The sequence below is a fragment of the Lynx canadensis genome, chromosome D1, assembly GCF_007474595.2.
Source record: "Lynx canadensis isolate LIC74 chromosome D1, mLynCan4.pri.v2, whole genome shotgun sequence".
Taxonomy (NCBI): Eukaryota; Metazoa; Chordata; class Mammalia; order Carnivora; family Felidae; genus Lynx; species Lynx canadensis.
This window is the reverse complement of record NC_044312.2, coordinates 101,235,469-101,258,010: the sequence shown is the minus strand read 5'-3', so window position 1 is coordinate 101,258,010 and position 22,542 is coordinate 101,235,469. Positions and strand designations below refer to the sequence as shown.

General features: G+C 37.9%; 3 protein-coding genes across 3 annotated transcripts; all 3 read right to left on the bottom strand.

Moving 5' to 3' along the window:
- Window positions 1–2,861: 2,861 nt before the first annotated feature.
- LOC115526378 (olfactory receptor 5L1-like) lies at window positions 2,862–3,812 on the bottom strand. The gene has a single exon (XM_030333787.1). It carries the CDS (start codon window positions 3,810–3,812, stop codon window positions 2,862–2,864), a length of 951 nt encoding a protein of 316 aa, XP_030189647.1.
- Window positions 3,813–11,349: 7,537 nt separating this feature from the next.
- Window positions 11,350–12,285, bottom strand: LOC115525653 (olfactory receptor 5L1-like). Its single transcript, XM_030332929.1, has one exon. It carries the CDS (start codon window positions 12,283–12,285, stop codon window positions 11,350–11,352), a length of 936 nt encoding a protein of 311 aa, XP_030188789.1.
- A 6,280-nt stretch (window positions 12,286–18,565) lies between these two features.
- On the bottom strand, window positions 18,566–19,501 carry LOC115525501 (olfactory receptor 5D18-like). The gene has a single exon (XM_030332721.1). The coding sequence runs from the start codon at window positions 19,499–19,501 to the stop codon at window positions 18,566–18,568; it is 936 nt and encodes a 311-aa protein (XP_030188581.1).
- Window positions 19,502–22,542: the final 3,041 nt, after the last annotated feature.

Below are 22,542 nucleotides of genomic sequence, written 5' to 3'. Positions count from 1 at the left end.
AGATATCAGATCATATTCAAGACTGAGAGCTTAATGGACCTCTCTGTCCCTATAGTCAGTCATACATCTGAGTATTAAAGACAACCTCAAAAGACATCCATCATGAAGCTAGATGTTCTCATTATCACACTTCTTGCTTAATATGATATTTAACTGACTAAGGATTTTCAGGTTTCATTTTAAATGAATGTTATATTCAAAATGATGATTCTTGCATCCCAAATACTATTATTACATTGTTGGTAAAATCTTTCTTTACCATTGAGTCCAAGAAATATAACAGCTGAAATCTTCTTACCTTTGTTTTCCTTATTTTGTTCTAATTTTTCTCTAATTTTTTTCTGCTTTCTCATCTTAATTAAAGCTGGCCCCTTTTAATTTTTTTCACTAGAGAGTCTATTCAATCTCTGCTAGTTTCATTTTACTTAAATCTTCTCTATCTTACCTTGACTATTTCTCCCATAACTTACAGAAACAGAACAATGCACATTCCTGAAGTTCTCAGACCTCTTCTATCCTCCCACCCAGGGTACCCCTTGTTCATCTGAGCCAGGCCCTCTGAGACAAAACCATGTGGCATAAATGCACTTTCTTTTCCTTGCGTGTTCCAGATATGTTACTTCTGCAGTGACTAAATAATTCTCAAGAACTGTCTAAGTTTCCCCCACTGTACTGCTTCCCAGATACCCTACATTGAAATTAATATCAGTCGGTCTCTAGAATCTGAAAACAAACCTGCTGATGGCAAAGGTAAGGCCACTCTTGGTTGGGACTGATGGATATATTCTTATATCTATAGTGCAATCTTTGGGACATGAGCCCTAGAGATTATGTCTTGCCCCATTCTCTTGAGGTCATGAAATAAACAATTAAAATTAATCATTTTTCTCTAATGTAATGCTTGAAACCCTGGAGCAGCATTAGGAAATTTTTATATAAAAATTTCTATAAATAGGGGCGCCTGGGTGGCGCAGTCGGTTAAGCGTCCGACTTCAGCCAGGTCACGATCTCGCAGTCCGTGAGTTCGAGCCCCGCGTCAGGCTCTGGGCTGATGGCTCAGAACCTGGAGCCTGTTTCTGATTCTGTGTCTCCCTCTCTCTCTGCCCCTCCCCCGTTCATGCTCTGTCTCTCTCTGTCCCCAAAATAAATAAACGTTAAAAAAAAAATTTCTATAAATATATGTTTGAGTTTATTAATTTAGTCTGGAAGAAAAGGAGAGAGAGAGTGTGGGAGGGGCAGAGAGACAGGGAGAGAGAGAGAATACCAAGCAGGCTCCACACTGTCAGCACAGAGCCCAGTGTGGGCTTGAACTCATGAACCATGAAATCATGACCTGTGCCAAAACCAAGAGTCAGACATTTAGCCAACTAAGCCATCCAGGTGCCCCCAAAATGTTATATTTTAAAATCACTTCTCCAACCCCTGATTAGTCCCATATATACCTACAACCATTATAAAAGTTATGGAATTATAAAAACCATCCTTATCAAATATTGAGTGGCTACCATATAGCAGGCATAAGTGTCTTCCTCCCTGCCATCCACTCTGACCCTGTTGGAGAAGGGTGAAGATCCCTCCTTTAGGTCATCATGATTCACTGAGAGTTAAAGCAGAAATATTTAAAAAGTTAAATATCAACTTGGGAAAATAGCCCCTTTGAAACCTTGTCCTATTCTATTACTCTTAACCACCTCTGCTTCTTCTATCTAGTCTGACCTCTTTGATTTTGTGTTTTGCTTTATGTTTTCCAAAAACTATTACTGACTCTTTCTTTATGGTCTTTTCTCCTCATGTTTCCTGCACACTGAAACGCTTTCCCTTAAGTTTTTGTTCAAATGCAGCTTTTCAGTGAAATCTTCTATGAACATACTGTTTTACTTTAGGAGTTACTCTACTACCCAATTGAGTGATTAAAATACTTCACATGGTTCAAATGTATTTTTAATAATAATTAATTTCTTTAATTGTATATTGCCTGCTAAAATAAAAGTTCCAGGAAAGCAGAGATCATTCATTGCTTTGTTCACTAATATATCCCAAGCTCCTAGATGAATGAGTAGCATAAAGTCAGTGCCCCATGAGTCTTCATTGAAAAATAAATATGGCCTTCCAAAGGAACTGGGAATAGAGCCAAACTACCAGAACCACGAGGAATTTCAGTGCAGAGAGGGGATAGTTCACAAAGAATGATAAGGATGTTTTAAAAGTGGTTCTTGAAACTGCAGTCACAATAAAACAAAATACAAATAAACCAAAAAAAAAATATCCACTCCTCTGAACTTCCTTTTTTTTTTAAATATTTTTTTCCTTAACATTTACTTATTATTGAGAGACAGAGAGAGACAGAGAATGAACATGGGAAGTCAGATGCTCAACCAACTGAGCCACCCAGGCACCCCTGAACTTCCTGTCTTTATCAGGTTTTATTATAACAGAAATCTTGACCTTAAATCTTCTCTTCTTTTCTTTTGTTTTCTTTTCTCTTCTTTTTTTTTTGGACATTTTCAAGATCAGGAGCAGCATGGTGAAATTATCAGCAAATGGAAAATATCTCAAGTATTCTCCTTTAGAAAAATTTACACGTAGTTTTTCTAAAGTTTTATCATGTTGAACCATTTGGAAAATATTTTTGCATAACAGTTGCAAAGCTACACTACTGATATAAGAATAACACAGATATGGTCCCATAGAGGTGTATTTAAATTATCCATAAAAGATATTATATGGCTTAATTAGATAAGCAAGTGGAAAACAAAACAGCATGCAGAGTCCCCAAGTTTTATTTCCCTACTTTACTTTTCCATTCACACACACCCAAATCCAGCCCGTCATTAAAGTCTCTGATGAAACTCTGAGTCTAGTTAAGAAAATAGTTTTTCAAAAGGTAATCTAGATCCCAACACTTTCTTGAGTGCTTCCTTCACATCCTTGTTCCGCAGGCTATAGATGAGGGGGTTGAGCATGGGAATCACTACAGTGTAGAACACCGTGGCCACCTTGTCAGTATCCATACTGTTGCCAGAACTGGGCCGGCAGTAAGTGAAAAGGATTGTTCCGTGGAAGACAAGGATGGCTGTGAGGTGGGAGGCACAGGTGGAAAAGGCTTTGCGCCTTCCCTCGGCAGAGTGCATCCTCAGGATGGTGATGAGAATTAGCAAGTAGGAGGTGAGGATGATCACGATGGTGGTGATCTCATTGAAGGTGGCCACGATGTACAGCAGCAGTTCATTCATAGTGACATCAGAGCAAGCAAGGGACAAGAGAGGGGGCAGATCGCAGAAGAAGTGGTCAATCACATTTGATGTGTAGGATGGGATCTCCAGAGCTAAACACAAGTGGATCAGAGAACACACCATCCCACACAGGTAGCAACAAGACACCAGCTCCACACAGAGATTGCGGGACATGGTGACCGTGTACAACAGTGGGTTGCAGATGGCCACGAAGCGGTCATAGGCCATCACAGCCAAAAGGAAGACCTCAGTGATTGCATAGGCACAAAAGAAATAGAATTGCACCATGCATCCCAGGAAGGAGATGGCTTTGCCCTTGTTTAAGATACTGGACAGCACATTTGGCACGATGACAGTGGAGTAGCAAAAGTCCACAAAGGACAAGTGGCTGAGGAAAAAGTACATGGGAGTGTGAAGGTGACAGCTGACCTGAATCACTGCCATCATGCCCAGGTTGCTCAGCACCGTGACTCCATAGATGAGAAGGAACACAGAGAAGAGGGCGACTCTCAACTCGGGGGCTTCTGAGAATCCGAGGAGAATGAACTCGGTCACACTGGAACAGTTTCCCGTGCCCATTCCTGCAAGGTGTTGGACTTAGGAAAACAAATGATAAATATTGTCTTTCTTCTAAAAAGGGAGGAAAAAACAGGTTAACATTAATTTCAGAAAAATATAACATTGATATCAAACAATGTATCTATAAGATACAACAGAAGCACAGTGGTCAAGTAATTCAAAAGGTTAAAAGTCTCAGTGGATCCCACTGACCAAAGTTGACTTAGGCATCAGCAGAAACCTTGAATGATTCCAACCCTTATCTATCACTTTATCTATGATTAAGTTCAGTTTCTGGGTGGAATTTAAGATAGATTCAATGATATATTTCAAAGCCATACAGACACTAGCATCTGTTCTCTGAAGAAACTTAATAAGCTCTGTCCAGGAGAGTAACACCTACTCTGATTCTCCAAACACTCTTTTGTTTTTTTATTTTTACGTGACTCTATCAGGAACATAAATTTGAGACAAATTTTTCTCATATTCTATTTTGGAAAAGTGTGATAGAATTTTTGATGCTGTGGCTCACAAAAACTCGTTAAAATCTGAATTATGAAACAAGAGATTTAAAATATACATTGAAGGTGAGAATTGTGCCTATCAAACCCACTATGTGGTTAATTGATTTACTAGCTTAATCAATTATAATAATAACGATCTATGCTAATAAAGATTCAGAGAGATAGATCTCTTGAATACCTTTTTCTGGAAAGTAATGAAGGGGCATATATCCAAGTCTTGACCCTGACAACAATAAAAGCTATTTGATATTTTTTTGATAGATTTTATTCCTCATAAGCTATTAAAAGATATTTAGTTACATTGGTAATATTGTGAAAAATCATGTCCAAAACTGTATTGCGTTACTGTTTATAATATTTACCATAAAAAATATTTTCAGAAGTGGAGCAAGTGTTAAACTTTGGGGTGTCATATCTAGGACAGAAAAGGATCATGCTATGTAAAATCCCATTTATGAGGTGTTTTTTTTTAAATAAAAAGGATACTGAATAGTACACTCAGCATATACATATAGACGCAAATGAAGATGCACCCATAGAGATATGAATACACATGATAGAGATTGTTTAAGTAGTTGGTTGCAGAAATGATTACATTGTATGCTCTATATAAGGGAGATCTACCACTGAGGTCCTTCCTAAAGGAAAAGGCAAATAAAAACTGAGGGATTCTATTCTCTGCTCCCACTTCTAGACAGCACGAGGACTAGACTCATGACTTTTACACTTACGCGTAATGAAAATTGAGTGAAGAGGTTCTGGAATGGAAGCATATCTTGGTATCTTCTTGGTCTCTTGAGCTAACCTTAAAGACATGGAAACATATCACTTCCCTTAAGTCACAGTTTTTCATTACCTGACCAAGAACAAAAACAAAACAAAGCAAAATACCTTACCTACTTGCCTACTTCTCAAAGAGGATATTCAACCTGGCAAATGTTTTGCTTCTTAATCTCCTAGGCTGATGATAAGAAACCATTTCATAACAAACCCAAAACAAATCCAAAAGAATTCATCTCTTTTTCTAACCACAGAGAGTTCTTAAGTCCTGACTCTCGATAACCATCTGGCAGGAACAGAAATGCAAACCTCAGCATTAATATGAAAACTAAGGACACTCTCAATGGTCATACATGTTAGATGCTGTGATAGAGATCGGTCTGAAAAATGGGTGGTAAGAGATGAGAGAGAGAGAGAGATAGAGAGAGAGAGAGAGAGAGAGAGGTACCATTTGTTTATTTAGCATTCTTTTCAACACATCCATGTTTTATGTTACAGAGAAAACAGTTCCAAATTCACCATTAATAGTTTCTGAATACCAAAACACAAAAGCACTCTAAACAGTAACTGCACAGAAAATATGGGTCCTGTTAAAACATTCTCTAATTAGAAGAGAGTTGAGTTCAATATATCTTTAAAATAATTGTTTACGGACAAAATATATTCATTTCTATTTTCAAGTAACCAAAACCTAGTTCTTGCTAACAAACCTGAGTGACCTACGTTTTGTCCCTGGTGCTGAAGATATGAGATGTATATAGCAAGCAGACACTTACTTATACTGTAATTTAAGCTCCTGGGGGATGGGCCCATTAAGCTCCCAAACAATTACTAATCTCTATGGTATAACAAAATATATAAAAATTAAACCAAGGTGACGTATGATATAACACAACTAATAGTTCATCTCCATGGAATATCATCAGGAAATTTATTTTTTAAATTATCCCAAATTGGGAAACAATGGTTTAAAACCACATATGCCTCCTCCCAGAATTTGTGGTGCTACATGATAGAGGTCACATTAAGTGTCATATGTGTGGGACACAGCTCATATTGCCATAATGACATGCCATGCATATCTCTTAGAAGTTCTTCCTTTCTTATAACATTACAACATCCCCTAGATTCCTGTAGGGCACAGGGACTACAGCTGCATCAGAATTCTTCTAAATAACAAAAAAAAATAATGACTCCAGTGGTCAGAAAACCATATAATAACTCACACTTGCTATGTGTTGGAACCCATTCTAACTATTATACAAATATTCACTTACTTTAGCTTCCTAGTAACCAGCCAGGAGAGCAATTCCAGTTTTTATGCTTATCTTACAGGCGGTTGAAACTTGGACACATTCAAAATAAATGATCAATGAAAGAAATTGAGGCCCATCTGGTTTTCCACCCATATGAATGTATGGAAAAAAATAAATAAATCCAGAGAGATTTCTGAGACTGAAGTTTTTTTTCTAATGCATGTGCAATAGTGGAAGTCATCAAATGGGACCCCTCAGATATCTTTCCCAGATGTGTTCTTCTGACTTTAAAAGATCAATCTAAGCCACAGTTTTCCATTCGTCTCTGTGTATCACTAGCTGTGTACATAAATTTGTAAAGGTATATGTGGTAAAATGTAATTTCAAGGAAATAAATTGGTATTCTCACAACTATCATATAATACGATTATATTTTACAAAATTGATGTGCCAAAGACGGCATTCAAGGCTGAGGAGACATTCCATCCGGTTCCCCATCTCCCTCATTCTATGTAAGTGATCTATTACATTGTTTTTCATATGTTAAACCAACTTCGCATTTCTGAGATAAATCTCCCTTGGTGTGGCTCATAAGCCTTTTATATGTTTTAGTGCATCTATTTTATCTTATTATTGGATACAAGGATTTGTTGAGAATTCTTGGGTTTGTATCCATGAGGGATTTTGGTTTCTGTTTTCCTCTGTGTGTTGTCTTTGTTTGGCTTTGGTATCAGGGTAATACTGATATAACTGCATGAATTGGAAAAAGGATCACGGTCTCCATCTCCTAAATAGAGTAACTCACAATTGGTACCATTGCTTATGTAGTTATTTAGTAAAAGTAACTGGTGAAGCCATCTGTGTAACAACCAGTGTTATTGCCTACATACATATTTAGTAATAGTAATTGTCTGAATATTGATGGAAGGAGTGTGGGAATATTTTCATTACACATTGAATTTATTGTCACATATCTATTCAGATTTTCTACTTCTTTGTCAGCTTGGGAAAATTTATCTTTTTCAAATCTGTCTGTATCGTCTAAGTTGACTAAATTGTTGGCATACAATTTTTGCAAGATTACTATCCTTACTAATTGTACTAATTTGTTTCTGGTTTCCTTTTCTCCTAGTAATTCTAGCTAAAATTTTGTCAATGGTAGTAATCTTTTCACAGTGCAAACTCAATGATCTCTACTTTTAATTTTCCTACTTTATTGACTGATAATCTGGTCTTTATTATAACCTCCCTTGTTCTTTTTTCTTTTTCTTTTCTTTTCTTTTCTTTTTTTCTGATTCTTAATGTGGAAGCTAAGATTCTAACTTTGAGAGTTTTCTTTATTTCTAATACAGTTATTTAAAGACATATATTTCCCTCTAAACACTTAGAAGCATCTATTAAATTTCATAGGTTAGTTTTCATTTTCATCATTGACTCCAATCAAGAACAATATAACATTTCTGCTACTTTTCTACAAGCGTTCCAGGTAAGTTCAAATCAAGTGACAATGTGTAAAAGAAGGCAGTTTCATATACATGAATATATGCAAATATATAAGATAGTTTGGGTCATAATTATATAGTTCTATTTCTGAAATAAGTTGACTTTAATTAATTACTGTAAGTTTAAGATCACAGAACCATTCCAAATTATTTCATGAACAAATATATGGTTATTATCCAGTGTTTATTTTACCCTCAACAAACACAGCTATTATTTTTTCTCATAATAATTTTCTGGACTAATTTGGGATTTACCAATGACAAAGAGTACCAAACAAAGGATACGTAAGTAATTCAAGCAAAATTAATGACAGAAGAAAGATAAATACGATGTCATAAGATTTTTGAAAATTAGACACCTTTATCTATGAGGCCATCTTATAATAAATGTTACTACTACCAGAGAAAAGCTAATCTTTCCTAATAGACACAATAACCTAGGTTTGATTAATTACTTGTTAAGATTATAATTTACAAATGACAATTTAAAACAACATTTAAGGAAAATAAATGTTTAGGGAGCCTAAAACATAGAACGTGAATATATTTGTTTTGTTTTTGTTGTCACTATTCTAGGAAACACGCTAGTATTTCTAAACTTCTTGTAATATTTGCACCCTCCACATGGGAGCTCTTTTTGAAGGAATTGAGAATAATAAGTGTATCTTATGCAAATTCTCATTCCTTCCAGCACCTAACAAGATACCTTGAATGCATATGACATAAAACAGTAGCTCACAATAGTGCTGAATCATTGGCTTTATTATTCATGCTCACCTCTCGAATGTTGTTCCTGTTCTTTACTCCTGAACACACCTTGTGTCTTTCTCTTCTGTGTCTTTTCAAAACCTGCCCATCCTTCAAGGTCAAGCAAAGGATGCACGCAATTATGAAATAATCACTTTGATATCCACATATGATTTTGACGTGTCTCCTGACCAAACATTATGATATTTACTAATACTACTGGCTTGTGAGGTTTTTGAAAAGAAGACTATGTATTTCTTTCCTGTCGTCTATTTCATTGAATTTAAACTACAAAAGTGGCTGTGTATTTAACACCTGCAACCTATCGCTTAGCAGTGAAGAGAAGACAATACAACTAGCATGTATTGCACATACACAAATGCAGATATGTTGTCTACATTTTATTTTTTTTCACATTCCACTCCATGAGTTACATCACATTATATCATTTTTGTAGATAAAGACTGGTTCAGATAAACCAACCGGCCGATTTTATATTATCAGAGCCAGGTATGATTTCTCAGACCTAAAATTCATATTCTTCCCATTGTAAGTATTCTGTCTTTTGGAAAATCTAAAGTGATGTTTAAAAGTGAGCTTGATTGACAGGTCCTTCAAAAATCACAGAAAGATGTTCTATAATAACAGAGGTAAGTGTTTACCATTCACTATGAAAAAAAAAAGTGTCTGTGTCTTTCGTGTCCTTGTATCTCAGTCTATAGATAAGGGGCTTCAACACGAGGATCACCACCGTACATAACAGGTATCACTTTGTGTGCCTGGAGGTTTAGGAGGTAGGGCAGAGACTAGGAGAAGAGAATGGTGCTGTAGAAAACGGTGATCGGTCAAGTGTGAAGCTGACAGTTGAAGAGGATTTCTTGATGCTCACCAGATGAATGTATCTGGAGAGGTGGCAATGAAAACCCCATAAGACGGGAGGAGGAAGAGCTCTGTGCTCACCTCATTGTGAGAAGCAGCGAGAAGCAACTGGCTGACGTAAGACTCAGAATAAGAAAGAGACATTAGTGAGGAGAACTCACAGAAGTGACTGATTGTGATGAACCACTAAAAGATACCTCGAAAGCAGAACATGTGAGTTTCAGGAAACATGCTACTCCCCATGCATATGATACAACCTGTAGTAGGGCACGGGGTTTCTGGGGCACAGCACCTGTGTAATGCAAAGTGTTGCAAATGGCCACGAAGCTGTCACACACTGTCATAGCAGAATTAATTCAGGAACCACAGGGATGTAACATAAAGTCCAGTATGCACCCTGAAAATGATTTTTTTCAGGTTTTTATTTAAATTCCATTTAGTTAACATACAGTGTAATATCAATTCCAGATGTAGAATTCAGTGATTTATCACTTACATCCAACACCCAGTGCTCATCACAAGTGCCCTCCTTAGTACCCATCACACGTTTAATTCACTCCCCCACCCACCTCCCATCTGGCAACATTCAGTTTCTTCCCTATAGTTAAGAGACTATTCTATGGTTTAGCTCTCTTTTTTCCCCACTATGTTCATCTGCTTTGTTTCTTAAATTCCACATATGAGAGAAAATAATATGGTATTTGCCTTTGACTGACTTATTTCACTCAGCATAATCCTCTCTAATTCCATCCAGGTTGTTGCAAATGGCAAGATTTCACTCTTTTTGGTGGCTCAGTAATATTCCTCTCTCTCTCTAGATATAGTTGATATAGATATAGATATAGATATAGATATAGATATAGATATATCACATCTTCTTTGTCCATGCATCAGTTGATTGACATTTAGGCTCTCTCCATATTTTGGCTTGAAAAAGAAATATTTATGTTTTCTACAAATAGCTTAGAATTCCAATTTTAAGTGACAGCATTTGATCCAAATGGAGAGTTATAATGGAGACAAAAATTGAGGAAACAAACAACAAAAATGTGACAAGTGACCTAAGTCAGAAATGCAGCTACTTGTAGTAAGGGTTATTCAATGATGGCAAATCTGTGTGTGTGTGTGTGTGTGTGTGTGTGTGTGTGTGCACATGTGACCAAAAGTATATATGTAATATTAGGACAATATAAGGGAAGGAAGAGAGAGAAACAGAAAACTATTTATGTGCCAGGGATTATTCTAGGCTCTTTGCACATGACATGCAATTTAATTTTACTAACATCCATGTGAAGTAATTAAGATTAACTCCGCTTTTTCAGATGAGATACTATCTGAAGTTCCAAAAACACTGTACACTGAGACAAATAATAAGGAAAACAAAAAATAAGCAATAAATGTATCAAAAAGAATAAAAAGATAAAAATGACATGTGTGCATGTAGAAATCTCACTCCATGTATCAACTGTTGGACAAAGATGTGTTCTTCATTGTAAAATAGCAGGAATTCAATTTTGAAAAGGAATGAATTTTCCATCATAGATACTGAAAGAAAGCATGATTCTCAAGAGTTCTTCATTAAGCTTATGAAGGTTATAGAGCAAACCAAACATGTCTTAAAAATCCATTACTCCTATCCATTTCAAAGATTATAGATTGAAGAAAAGAAAAGAAGTAGGCTTAAAATTTGAAATATACTCAGTCCTAACTTTGAGGCAAATTGAAGATTCATAAAGGTAAGTGAATCAAAAAGAATCGCTCTTAACTACCTACCCCCTGGCTCTACCCTCCACTCAAACACTACAACCACCCATTCACTGCTCAACCAGCCTGCCCTGTGGGAACTTGAGTCTCACAAAGAAAATATTTTCTAGGAAAATATTTTGGAGCTCACCATTTTTCTGAGCGCTTCCTTCACATCCTTGTTCCGGAGGCTATAGATGAGGGGGTTGAGCATGGGAATCACTACAGTGTAGAACACCGTGGCCACCTTGTCAGTATCCATACTGTTGCCAGAACTGGGCCGGCAGTAAGTGAAAAGGATTGTTCCGTGGAAGACAAGGATGGCTGTGAGGTGGGAGGCACAGGTGGAAAAGGCTTTGCGCCTTCCCTCGGCAGAGTGCATCCTCAGGATGGTAATGAGAATTAGCAAGTAGGAGGTGAGGATGATCACGATGGTGGTGATCTCATTGAAGGTGGCCACGATGTACAGCAGCAGTTCATTCATAGTGACATCAGAGCAAGCAAGGGACAAGAGAGGGGGCAGATCGCAGAAGAAGTGGTCAATCACATTTGATGTGTAGGATGGGATCTCCAGAGCTAAACACAAGTGGATCAGAGAACACACCATCCCACACAGGTAGCAACAAGACACCAGCTCCACACAGAGATTGCGGGACATGGTGACCGTGTACAACAGTGGGTTGCAGATGGCCACGAAGCGGTCATAGGCCATCACAGCCAAAAGGAAGACCTCACTTACCACACATGTACAAAACAAGTAGAATTGCACGGTGCACCCCAGGAACGAGATGGCTTTGTCCTCATTTAAGGTATTAGTTAGCATCTTTGGCACGATGACGGTGGAGTAGCAAAAGTCCACAAAGGACAAGTGGCTGAGGAAAAAGTACATGGGAGTGTGAAGGTGACAGCTGACCTGAATCACTGCCATCATGCCCAGGTTGCCCAGCACCGTGACTCCATAGATGAGAAGGAACACAGAGAAGAGGGCGACTCTCAACTCGGGGGCTTCTGCGAATCCGAGGAGAATGAACTCGGTCACACCGGAGCAGTTTCCCTTGCCCATGTTCCCATTTGATTGAGGTTGGAGAAAAATATTCATAGTTATCCTCCACTGTATGATCTCAGATTCATTTTTTTGGCAATCTCTTAAAAAAAAGACGTGAAAACGCGTAAGATAGTTAAGTTTTTCCGCAAAGAATTAGGACACGGCTTTTGTGAAGTTTAGGAATAGTGCAGGCATTGTGGAAAGATGCGTAAGGTCACACGTTGATTCACAGATCACACAGAAACATCCACATCCATCACGGTGTATATGATTCCTTAAGCGAGTCCTACACAATTTACAGATTGACACTGAATCACTAGAAAGACCTCAAACATAATTAGCCACATTGTGTTATGAAACTCAAATCCCTTTTTCCTGGCAGACTGTTTAATGAGTACTGAATCTAGTGAGATCTCAGAAAATAATGTTTTGAAATACACCACATCCTTCCCTGTTTTCCACTGAAATGATGAGAAGCATGTCAGTTGAAGACTGTTAACCCACAAGTGTTCATTTTTTATCCATATGTTTTTGATGGGGAAGTAGCTTTTATCCTCCACACTAGCTTTTTTTTCTATAAAGTAACATAGTGATTCTCCTATTCATGGTCTTTCTTGTCTTTTTTTGTTCAGGGAGTTTGTAGTTGGTCTCAAACTTCCTATAACTCTGACTCTGAAGCCTTAACCTATTAGACAAATAAATTCAGTTTTAAATCTATTTGAAGAACGAATCAAAGATGTACATAGGGAAGTATTACCAAAAGTCTTCCTGCTGCATTGTAGCATTATTTATGAGAGTAAATTTCAGCAATAATATGTCCAGCAAGAGGGAAATGGTCAGGGGCACGTGGGTGGCTCAGTCGGTTAAGTGTTTGACTTTGGCTCAGGTTATGATCTCACAGTTTGTGACTTGTAGCCCAGCATCTGCTTGTCTGTCTTCAGTGCAAGGTCTGTTTTGCATCCTCTGTCTCCCTCTCTCTACCCCTTCCCTGCTCGCACATGCTGTCTCTCAAAAATAGGTAAATATTAAAAAGATTTGAAAAACAAGAGGGAAATGGTGAAAGCTAGGGTACATATATATTATGGAAATCTATGCAACTATTAACAGGATGTTTTTGAAGGCCCTTTAATGGCCTGAAAAATCATTATGATAAAATGGTAAGTTAAAAAACATGAAGCCAGAATGTACACATAAAATATTGTATAGGCATACATAATTTGCTGCCTATTTAACCCTTACAAAACCCATGACAATAAATATTTTCTTCTAATCATTTGAAAAGAAATTAGAACCTGCTTTATGAGGTGGAGTCCCTGGTGGATTATTCCTGGAGGAAACACGGTCTTCACTAAGATTCAAGCCACTAGGTATGTCCCCCTTTGGTCAAATGATTTCAAAAAGGTAAAAGATATGCGCGTTGAGAAATCCCAGTCTGAAAACAAATAGTTATTCTGATAATATGGTTCTCTCTCTTCAATGGTCAGTAAAAGTGAGGTGTCTTTTTCTGAGCCCAACATAGTACACAATGTTGAAAACCTTGCCTGTTTTCAAGTCTGAAGGTGAAAAATCAGGCTGTTGACTCTTTATAGAGAAGTGGTTCTGGAGCAGGAGCGATTTTGATGCCTCTGGGACCTGTGGCTCTGTCCCAAGACGTTTTGGGTTCTCCCAATAGGAAGGGGTGCTAGTGACATCTAGTGGGTAGAGACCAGGGATTTTGCTGAACAGTCTATGGTGCACATGGCTGCCCCACCCCCGCCACCCCCCACACACATACCAAGAGCACACGCAAACACCCAAATATTATCTGACCCAGAAGGTCAATAGTACCAAGGATGAGAAACCTGCTATGGAAAGACACTTCTCATTTTGTGCACAGGATCAAAGTAATTCCTCTCCTTTCTGCCTCACAGGTGGTCCCCAAGTCTGTGTCCCTCCAGGAACAGTCCTGAGGGCCCCTTCCTGCAGCTCTCAGCATCAGAGAGACTCCAGGCTCCAGGCTCACTGTCAGGGGAACCTCCACGTGGTCTTTTCCAGGTTCCATGGATGGAGTCAGTGTGCGAGAGGAGGAAGGCGAGGAGAGACCACGCATTCTCCCGATTTGCTTCCCACCCTTTTCCCTCTTACACTAGTAGCTGTTACAAGGTTGTTGGTCCTGCAGATTAAACAGTTAACGTTCCCCTTTGAGACTGTGTCTCAGGACACACAGGAGAAACGTTTTCATAAAGAAGCGATTGAAGCACGGCATTTCTTAAAACACTCTCTAATCAAGAAAGAGTGAAATGCAGACTTTTAAAAATATGTTTGGTACTACTGTCCTCCTCTACGGTTCCTCGTTTTCATAGAAATGGCCATAGTAAATTACACTCATGAGGAACAAATAGAGAAAAAGCATTCAGCTCCTGGAAAATATCACTTATGCCCATCCCCAAGAAAACAGAGTGTAGTCCAACTACCTGTGGGAGAAGTGTGGTTCCCCTGGTTCTGGAGATGTTACTATGGAAATGCTTTATGGTTTTGTGTGTGTGTATCTCTGGGACTCATGTTCCCTAAGCTTCCCCAAACAACTATTGATCTCTCTGATATATCAATGAGATGTCAAGAGAACACTACTATCCTGAAACTCCAACACCTTCCGTGAGATATAAACAGGAGGAAAATCTATAAACAGCTTGGCACCTGTTATTATAACCCAACAAGTTTCCTCCCAGAGTCCATGATACATTGTAGAGCACTTTATGCTGCACCCACCATTGCTCTGTGAACCAGAGATCAGACTGTTGTTATGAAATAGATGAGTATGTCTTATCAACTTTGCCTGTGTCATATCCGGAAGCTGGAAGGCACGGGGCTGAAGTCAAACCGGACTTGTGTCAAATACCAGAAATAGGTGCGAATAACAAACCACCTTTGCTAAGAAGAGTAACCAATGCTCACAGTGACCACTTTCTATGACCCAGTTACTGTTCTGAATACAACTATTAACACATTTTATCTTTTTTTAAGATTTAAAAAAAAATTAATGTGTATTTATTCTTTGAGACAGAGAGAGAGATGGGATGTGAGTGGGGGAGGGGCAGAGAGAGAGGGAGACACAGAATGTGAAGCAGGCTCCAGGCTCAGAGCTGTCAGCACAGAGCCCGACACCGGGCTTGAACTCATGAACGGTGAGATCATGACCTGAGCCAAGATCGGATGCCTAATTCACTGAGCCACCCAGGTGCCCCTTTATTTATGTATTTTAAGTGAATTATATTATGTAAGAGAAATCACACTTTTTGCTGCTATTTAAAATTATGATGCAATATTTTATATTCAATATTAAATTATTTTCAAAATTGAGAGGCACACAACCAAAAATTTCAGAGGCTAATATGTCATGTTCTATATAGAAGCAACAGAATCTATCATAAAGAGTCTGAAATGTGGCAACTTGAAATGAAAGAAAACACAAGATTGTCCGCTAGAGTTTCGTAGAAGATATGTCTAGAGTCTTAACCGATTGCTTTCGTTTCTGTCAACAATTGCTTTTACAACTTTGGCCGGGTCACTTACGTGTTACGGGCTTTGGTTTCCTCAGAGTAAGAGCAAAATGGTTGGTGTTACTTTTACCCCAAAATGATCATCCTTTGTCCAAGCAGAACAGAAGTAAAATAAGAGTCTCTCTAAAGAGGAATTACCCTTTTTTGATTCAAAGTAAAGAATTCCTAATTCAATATAAATATTTCAAAAATAATTCAATGTAAATAATTTCCTAAATTTTGAGGAAAATTAGGATTGTATAAGTGCACGTAAATTGTATTAATTTATGAATAATGAGTTAATTTATTGTATAAGTGTATAAGTGAGTAAAGGAGAAAAGGCTTAACTAGAGATTGATCCAGAATGGGCTTATTGAAAGAAAGGTGCCAAAATTCCACCCAATGCAAAACACATTTTTGAAGCGGAATTCAAGGGTATTGACTGAAATAGCAAAGTTTCAGGTCTGAAGACATCAGCAAAAATAAAACATGGCCTTGAAGAAATTTATGTAACTAATTAGAGCTGGATACTATTGGAAAGGAAGACTCAACTGGAAAATTGAAGAATGAAGATATTGTTTACCTGCTTCCCAACCTGTAATATATGTAATCTGTTATAATTCCCTAAAGTTTGAAATATTTTCCTACAGCTGTGTAAAATATTGGTTAAAGAGGACTGACTATCCTTTCACCTCATGTTGTACACTAAAAGGCTCACTAAAATGTATTGAGTGTCTTGAAAAAAAAAAGGACCAACGGAAAGTGAAAGATAAATTTGTGGATATGCAGAGAAACCGAAGTCAAAGAAGAGAAATGCATTCCCTCCTCAGACATCCATTTCTAAAACACTGTTTGTTAGATTGTATCTTTCCATGTAAAATGGTTATTTAAGTGATTCCATATTTTATGATGTATATGAATAGAACATTTTAATAATGATCATTAGTTCAAAATAATATGCACATTTTAAGTAACTTTCCTGAGCCCATATAAAATAGTTCTCCTTTACTAGAACAGCAGAAATGTATTACTTTTCATTTTATTAATAACTTGTTTGCAATTTTAACTGTCCTTCCTTATTGAGTAAAGAGAAAGAGAACCAGGTATAAGGCATTCAAGCAACATGACTTATTAATATTACAGAGGCTTAGTATGTTGAATTTGCCAGATAAAATAAATAGGCCTTGGTGCTAATCACTATCTGACTTTATTTTATTTTTGAATAGTTATGGAAGCAATTGGTTTTGGGCAGTTTTTTAATGTTTATTTTATTTTTGAGAGACAGAGAGAGAAAGCATGCCAGGGAGGGGAAGAGAGAGAGGGGGACAGAGGATTCAAAGTGGGCTCCACACTGAGACCAGAGAGCCTGATGTAAGGGCTCCAACTCATGAACCCTGAGATCAGGACCTGAGACAAAGTCAGGGGCTTAACCGACTGAGCCACCAGGAGACCCTGAGCACTTTTTCTTAAGGCGGGAGTTCAGTTGAGAAGGATTCAGAGATTATGTTCATGTTCAGAAAAAAAAATGATAAAGGATTGATAATGTTTGTGATGTCTTCATAGGCAGAATGTTACTATGAAACACAGGTTGGGCAGACACTCATTATGCTTATTCTTTGCATAAGATTTTCTGAAATCCAGGGGCACTTGGGTAGCTCAGCTGGGTGAGCCATGCTGATCTTGATTTCAGCTCAGGTCATGATCCAAGGGTTGTAGGATTGACCCCACATCAGGCTCTATGATGAGCATGGAGATTGCTTAAGATTGCTTAAGATTCTCTGTCTCTGTCTCCCTCTGCCCCTCTCTCCCACTCATTTCCTCTATCTATCTCTCTTTCTCAAAAAATTTTAAAAAATTAAAGAGATTTCCTGAAATCCAGTCTAACATCTTTAAAAGCCTTTGACGGATGCCATCATAACTTATCACACTGCCACAATGGAGCTCCTTTGAAACACATTCAGGATATAGACAATGTCTTATTAAATTTCCACTCATGCCAAGTAACCTAGACACACAATACAACACACACAACACACACACACACACACACATATGTTATATAGTAATCACTCAATAAAATATTTTTTAGATTACTGATTCAGTATTACATTCTGACCTCATGATTGTGTGATGCTTTGCTCTTCTGAATGAAACTCATACCTGTTGTCTCCTGAAACTGTGCAATTTGTTATCCAAAGCCAAGTTCAGGTGATACCTATTTTTTGCAGTCATTACTCTAAAGTCCCTAAATGGACTTGAACTTTTCTTTCTTTCAAAAACTCTATGATACTTTTTATTTCCCACCTTATACAGTGGCCACTTTCTTCACTGTCTTACTGTCGACACTGGACTGTGCATTCCTTGGAGATGAAGACTATGTTTTATTTTAATTGCTAGTTGTACTTTTGGAGGTATATTTATGTGTTTATTGAGACCTAGTCTACTTGAGGTATGTTATAAGAAAGGGGAATAAAATTAATGTTTACTGAGATTATACAAGGTATTCCACATGATACCTAAATTAAGTTTTAGTCTTCACAATCAGATTAGGAGCTAGTTTATATTACCTCAATTTTTTGGATTAAAAACCAAAGGTCAGAGGGGCTTCGGATTTTTTTTTCCAGTGAGCAAAAGATAACATCAAGGTAAGTCTCTTGGATCAAAATCCACATCCAATCCATTGTACACCAACTCTTCATTATATTTAAATGTATCTTACAATCAACAATTATTAGCCCACTTGATTTACATTTCAAGGACAATATACTGCAATAATATGCTCAAAAAGAAAAGACTTTAGTTATCTTGCTGACTGTATCCTTGACGTCCTTATTTCTCAGACTGTAGATCAAAGGATTCAGCATAGGAATCACCACAGTGTAAAACACAGACGCCACTTTCACTGTGTTCCTCGAGTTTTTGGAGTTAGGAACACAGTAGAGGAAGACGATGGTCCCATAGAAGATGGTGATGGCTGTCAGGTGGGAGGCACAGGTGGAGAAGGCTTTGCGACGACCACTGGCTGAACGCATCTTGAGGATGGTGACAAGGATAAACACATAAGACATGAGAATGATAAGCAGTGTGCTGACCACGCTGAAGGTGGCAAAAATGAAAAGCAGCAACTGATTGATGTAAATATCAGAGCAAGACAGGGACAGCAATGCAGAGAACTCACAGAAGAAGTGATTGATTGTGTTGAAACCCTGGAAAGATAATCTGACAGCAGAACATGTGAGTATCAGGGAACATGCTACTCCCCATGCGTATGATCCAACCACCAGCATGGCACAGAGTTTCTGGGACATGGCCGCTGTGTAGAGCAGAGGGTTGCAGATGGCCACAAAGCGGTCATAGGCCATCACAGCCAATAAAAAGGATTCAGCTACCACAAAGGTACAAAAGAAAAAATATTGTACTATACATCCTGGAAATGAAATGGTCCTGTCTTCTACAACTAGGTTTGCCAGGGTCTTGGGAACAATGATGGAGGAATAGCAGAAATCCACAAATGAGAGGTGGCTGAGGAAAAAGTACATGGGGGTGTGCAGTTTGGAGTTAATCTTGATTATAACTATCATCCCAATATTTCCTACAACAGTGACACTGTAGATGGCCAAAAAAATCAAGAAGAGAGGGACTTTCAGTTCTGGGTAATCTGAGAAGCCCAAGAGAGTGAACACAGCCCCAGTTTTATTTCTCTCTGAAAGTAACATGATGGTTTCTGTTTGTCAGAATCTGAATCGGTCCTGAAAATAAAAATAGTAAGGGAGTGAGCATCTAAGAAGCTTCCTAACTACCCCTTACCAAGACTGGAAGATGAAGCAAAATATCTTTTCATAATTTCTCTATGTATTTTTATGTAAGATATGCTAAATGTCTAATATTTGAAAACACAAAGTCATTTTTGAAATGTTCGTTAAGTTTAAAAGCAATACAATTACTGAATTAAAATTTTTTAAGTTCTCGGGATGCCTGACTGACTCAGCCAGTAGAGCATGTGACTCTTGGTCTTGGCATTGTAAGTTCGAACCCCATGTTGGGTGTAGAGATTACATAAAAATAAAATCTTTAAAAGTTGTTTAAATTATTAACTGTAATTTTAATATTTACATATAAAAGTATGAGATAAAAGGATTTATGGTTATTTTAAATCAAATATTAGCATAGCCCTTTCAGCCCTCCTTGCACATTATAAGTGCATAAAAGATACACCTAATAGGGGCGCCTGGGTGGCTCAGTCGGTTGAGCGTCCGACTTCAGCTCAGGTCACGATCTCACCGTTCGTGAGTTCGAGCCCCGCGTCAGGCTCTGGGCTGATGGCTCAGAGCCTGGAGCCTGCTTCCGATTCTGTGTCTCCCTGTCTCTCTGCCCTTCCCCCATTCATGCTCTGTCTCTCTCTGTCTCAAAAATAAACAAACATTAAAAAAAATTAAAAAAAAATACACCTAATATAATATAATGACTGATTATGTCAGCCCTATAAGCAGTACAAACATGAGAAATTTCCAAATAAATTAATTTTTACATCACAGGTTTACACTGTGACATTAAGCATAAACACCTTTAACATTTTATGTTTTTGCCTTTATTATTCATTTCATACAACACATTAATCTTTTTCTTTCTGACTCAGTGAATCTGATATCAAAATAAACGTTAATTCATTTTTTTTTTTTTTTTTTTAATTTTTTTTTTTTTCAACGTTTATTTATTTTTGGGACAGAGAGAGACAGAGCATGAACGGGGGAGGGGCAGAGAGAGAGGGAGACACAGAATCAGAAACAGGCTCCAGGCTCTGAGCCATCAGCCCAGAGCCTGACGCGGGGCTCGAACTCCCGGACCGCGAGATCGTGACCTGGCTGAAGTCGGACGCTTAACCGACTGCGCCACCCAGGCGCCCCAACGTTAATTCATTTTTTCAGAGTATTCTCCTCAACTAATGGGCTCCAAATTGTCAATGTGACCTCATTACTTGATAAATAATTAGATTAGATGCTAAAGATAATCATGTCTACTTTCTTGTTCTAGAGGTGACAAAACTTCTGGAGACACCTTGACTTTCCCAATGACATGCCAATAATGACCAATCTACATACCTGCGACTAGAGCCTTGATCAGAATCCCAACCATATGTCCATTCCTCCACACCAGACTCTGACCCCTGTTCTAGGTCTAGATACCAAGATATTTCTTTTATTGATGATCATACTTGTAATTTGTGACAAGCCAGAGTCTCTGGGCCTATGGGAAATAGTCTACTGACAATGTACAGACCAAAGAGCTGCACTAGAAATCAGCATCATGATGAAATAAGAACAGGAATTAGGGAAATTTTCTCTCCCAGAAATAACTAAAGTAGTAATAAGCGACTTAGAAACTTTCCTTGCCTAAGAATCTCTCTCTTTCTCTCTCTTTTCTCACCTCTCCTCTCCCTTCAAGACATGCAGGATATTCATTCTGTCCATATAGTATCTGTGAAGGAGAAGGGTTTTTTAAACACTCGAGGTAGTAATACACTATGAAGGCATTTTAGAAGAAAATAGTAATACAATAGTATCATTGTACTTCTCCAGTTGGTGCCCAACACCTCAAAGATCTTACCATAGCAGAAAACTCTTAATCATCTCAATGGTAAGGTTATCTTTGGTCCCACAACCCAAGAAATAGTTTCAGATGGCCCATCAATAAAGATATCAGATCATATTCAAGACTGAGAGCTTAATGGACCTCTGTCCCTATAGTCATACATCTGAGTATTAAAGACAACCTCAAAAGACATCCATCATGAAGCTAGACGTTCTCATTATCACACTTCTTGCTTAATATAATATTTAACTGACTAAGGCTTTTCAGGTTTCATTTTAAATGAATGTTATATTCAACATGATGATTCTTGCATCCCAAATACTATTTTTACATTGTTGGTAAAATCTTTCTCTACCATTGAGTCCAAGAAATATAACAGCTGAAATCTTCTTACCTTTGTTTTCCCTATTTTGTTCTAATTCTCTAATTTTTTCTGCTTTCTCATCTTAATTAAAGCTGGCCCCTTTTAATTTTTTTCACTAGATAGTCTATTCAATCTCTGCTAGTTTCATTTTACTTCAATCTTCTCTATCCTACCTTGACTATTTCTCCCATAACTTACAGAAACAGAACAATGCACATTCCTGAAGTTCTCAGACCTCTTCTATCCTCCCACCCAGGGTACCCCTTGTTCATCTGAGCCAGGCCCTCTGAGATAAAACCGTGTAGCATAAATGCACTTTCTCTTCCTTGCGTGTTCCAGATATGTTACTTCTGCAGTGACTAAATAATTCTCAAGAACTGTCTAAGTTTCCCCCACTGTACTGCTTCCCAGATACCCTACATTGAAATTAATATCAGTCGGTCTCTAGAATCTGAAAACAAACCTGCTGATGGCAAAGGTAAGGCCACTCTTGGTTGGGACTGATGGATATATTCTTATATCTATAGTGCAACCTTTGGGACATGAGCCCTAGAGATTATGTCTTGCCCCATTCTCTTGAGGTCATGAAATAAACAATTAAAATTAATCATTTTTCTCTAATGTAATGCTTGAAACCCTGGAGCAGCATTAGGAAAATTTTATATAAAAATTTCTATAAATATATGTTTGAGTTTATTAATTTAGTCTGGAAGAAAAGGAGAGAGAGAGTGTGGGAGGGGCAGAGAGACAGGGAGAGAGAGAGAATATCAAGCAGGCTCCACACTGTCAGCATAGAGCCCAGTG

Bases quoted from the DNA above. Each gene is read 5' to 3' on its own strand.
- LOC115525653 (XM_030332929.1), bottom strand. From the start codon at position 12,285: ATGGGCAAGGGAAACTGCTCCGGTGTGACCGAGTTCATTCTCCTCGGA.
- LOC115525501 (XM_030332721.1), bottom strand. From the start codon at position 19,501: ATGTTACTTTCAGAGAGAAATAAAACTGGGGCTGTGTTCACTCTCTTG.
- LOC115526378 (XM_030333787.1), bottom strand. From the start codon at position 3,812: ATGGGCACGGGAAACTGTTCCAGTGTGACCGAGTTCATTCTCCTCGGA.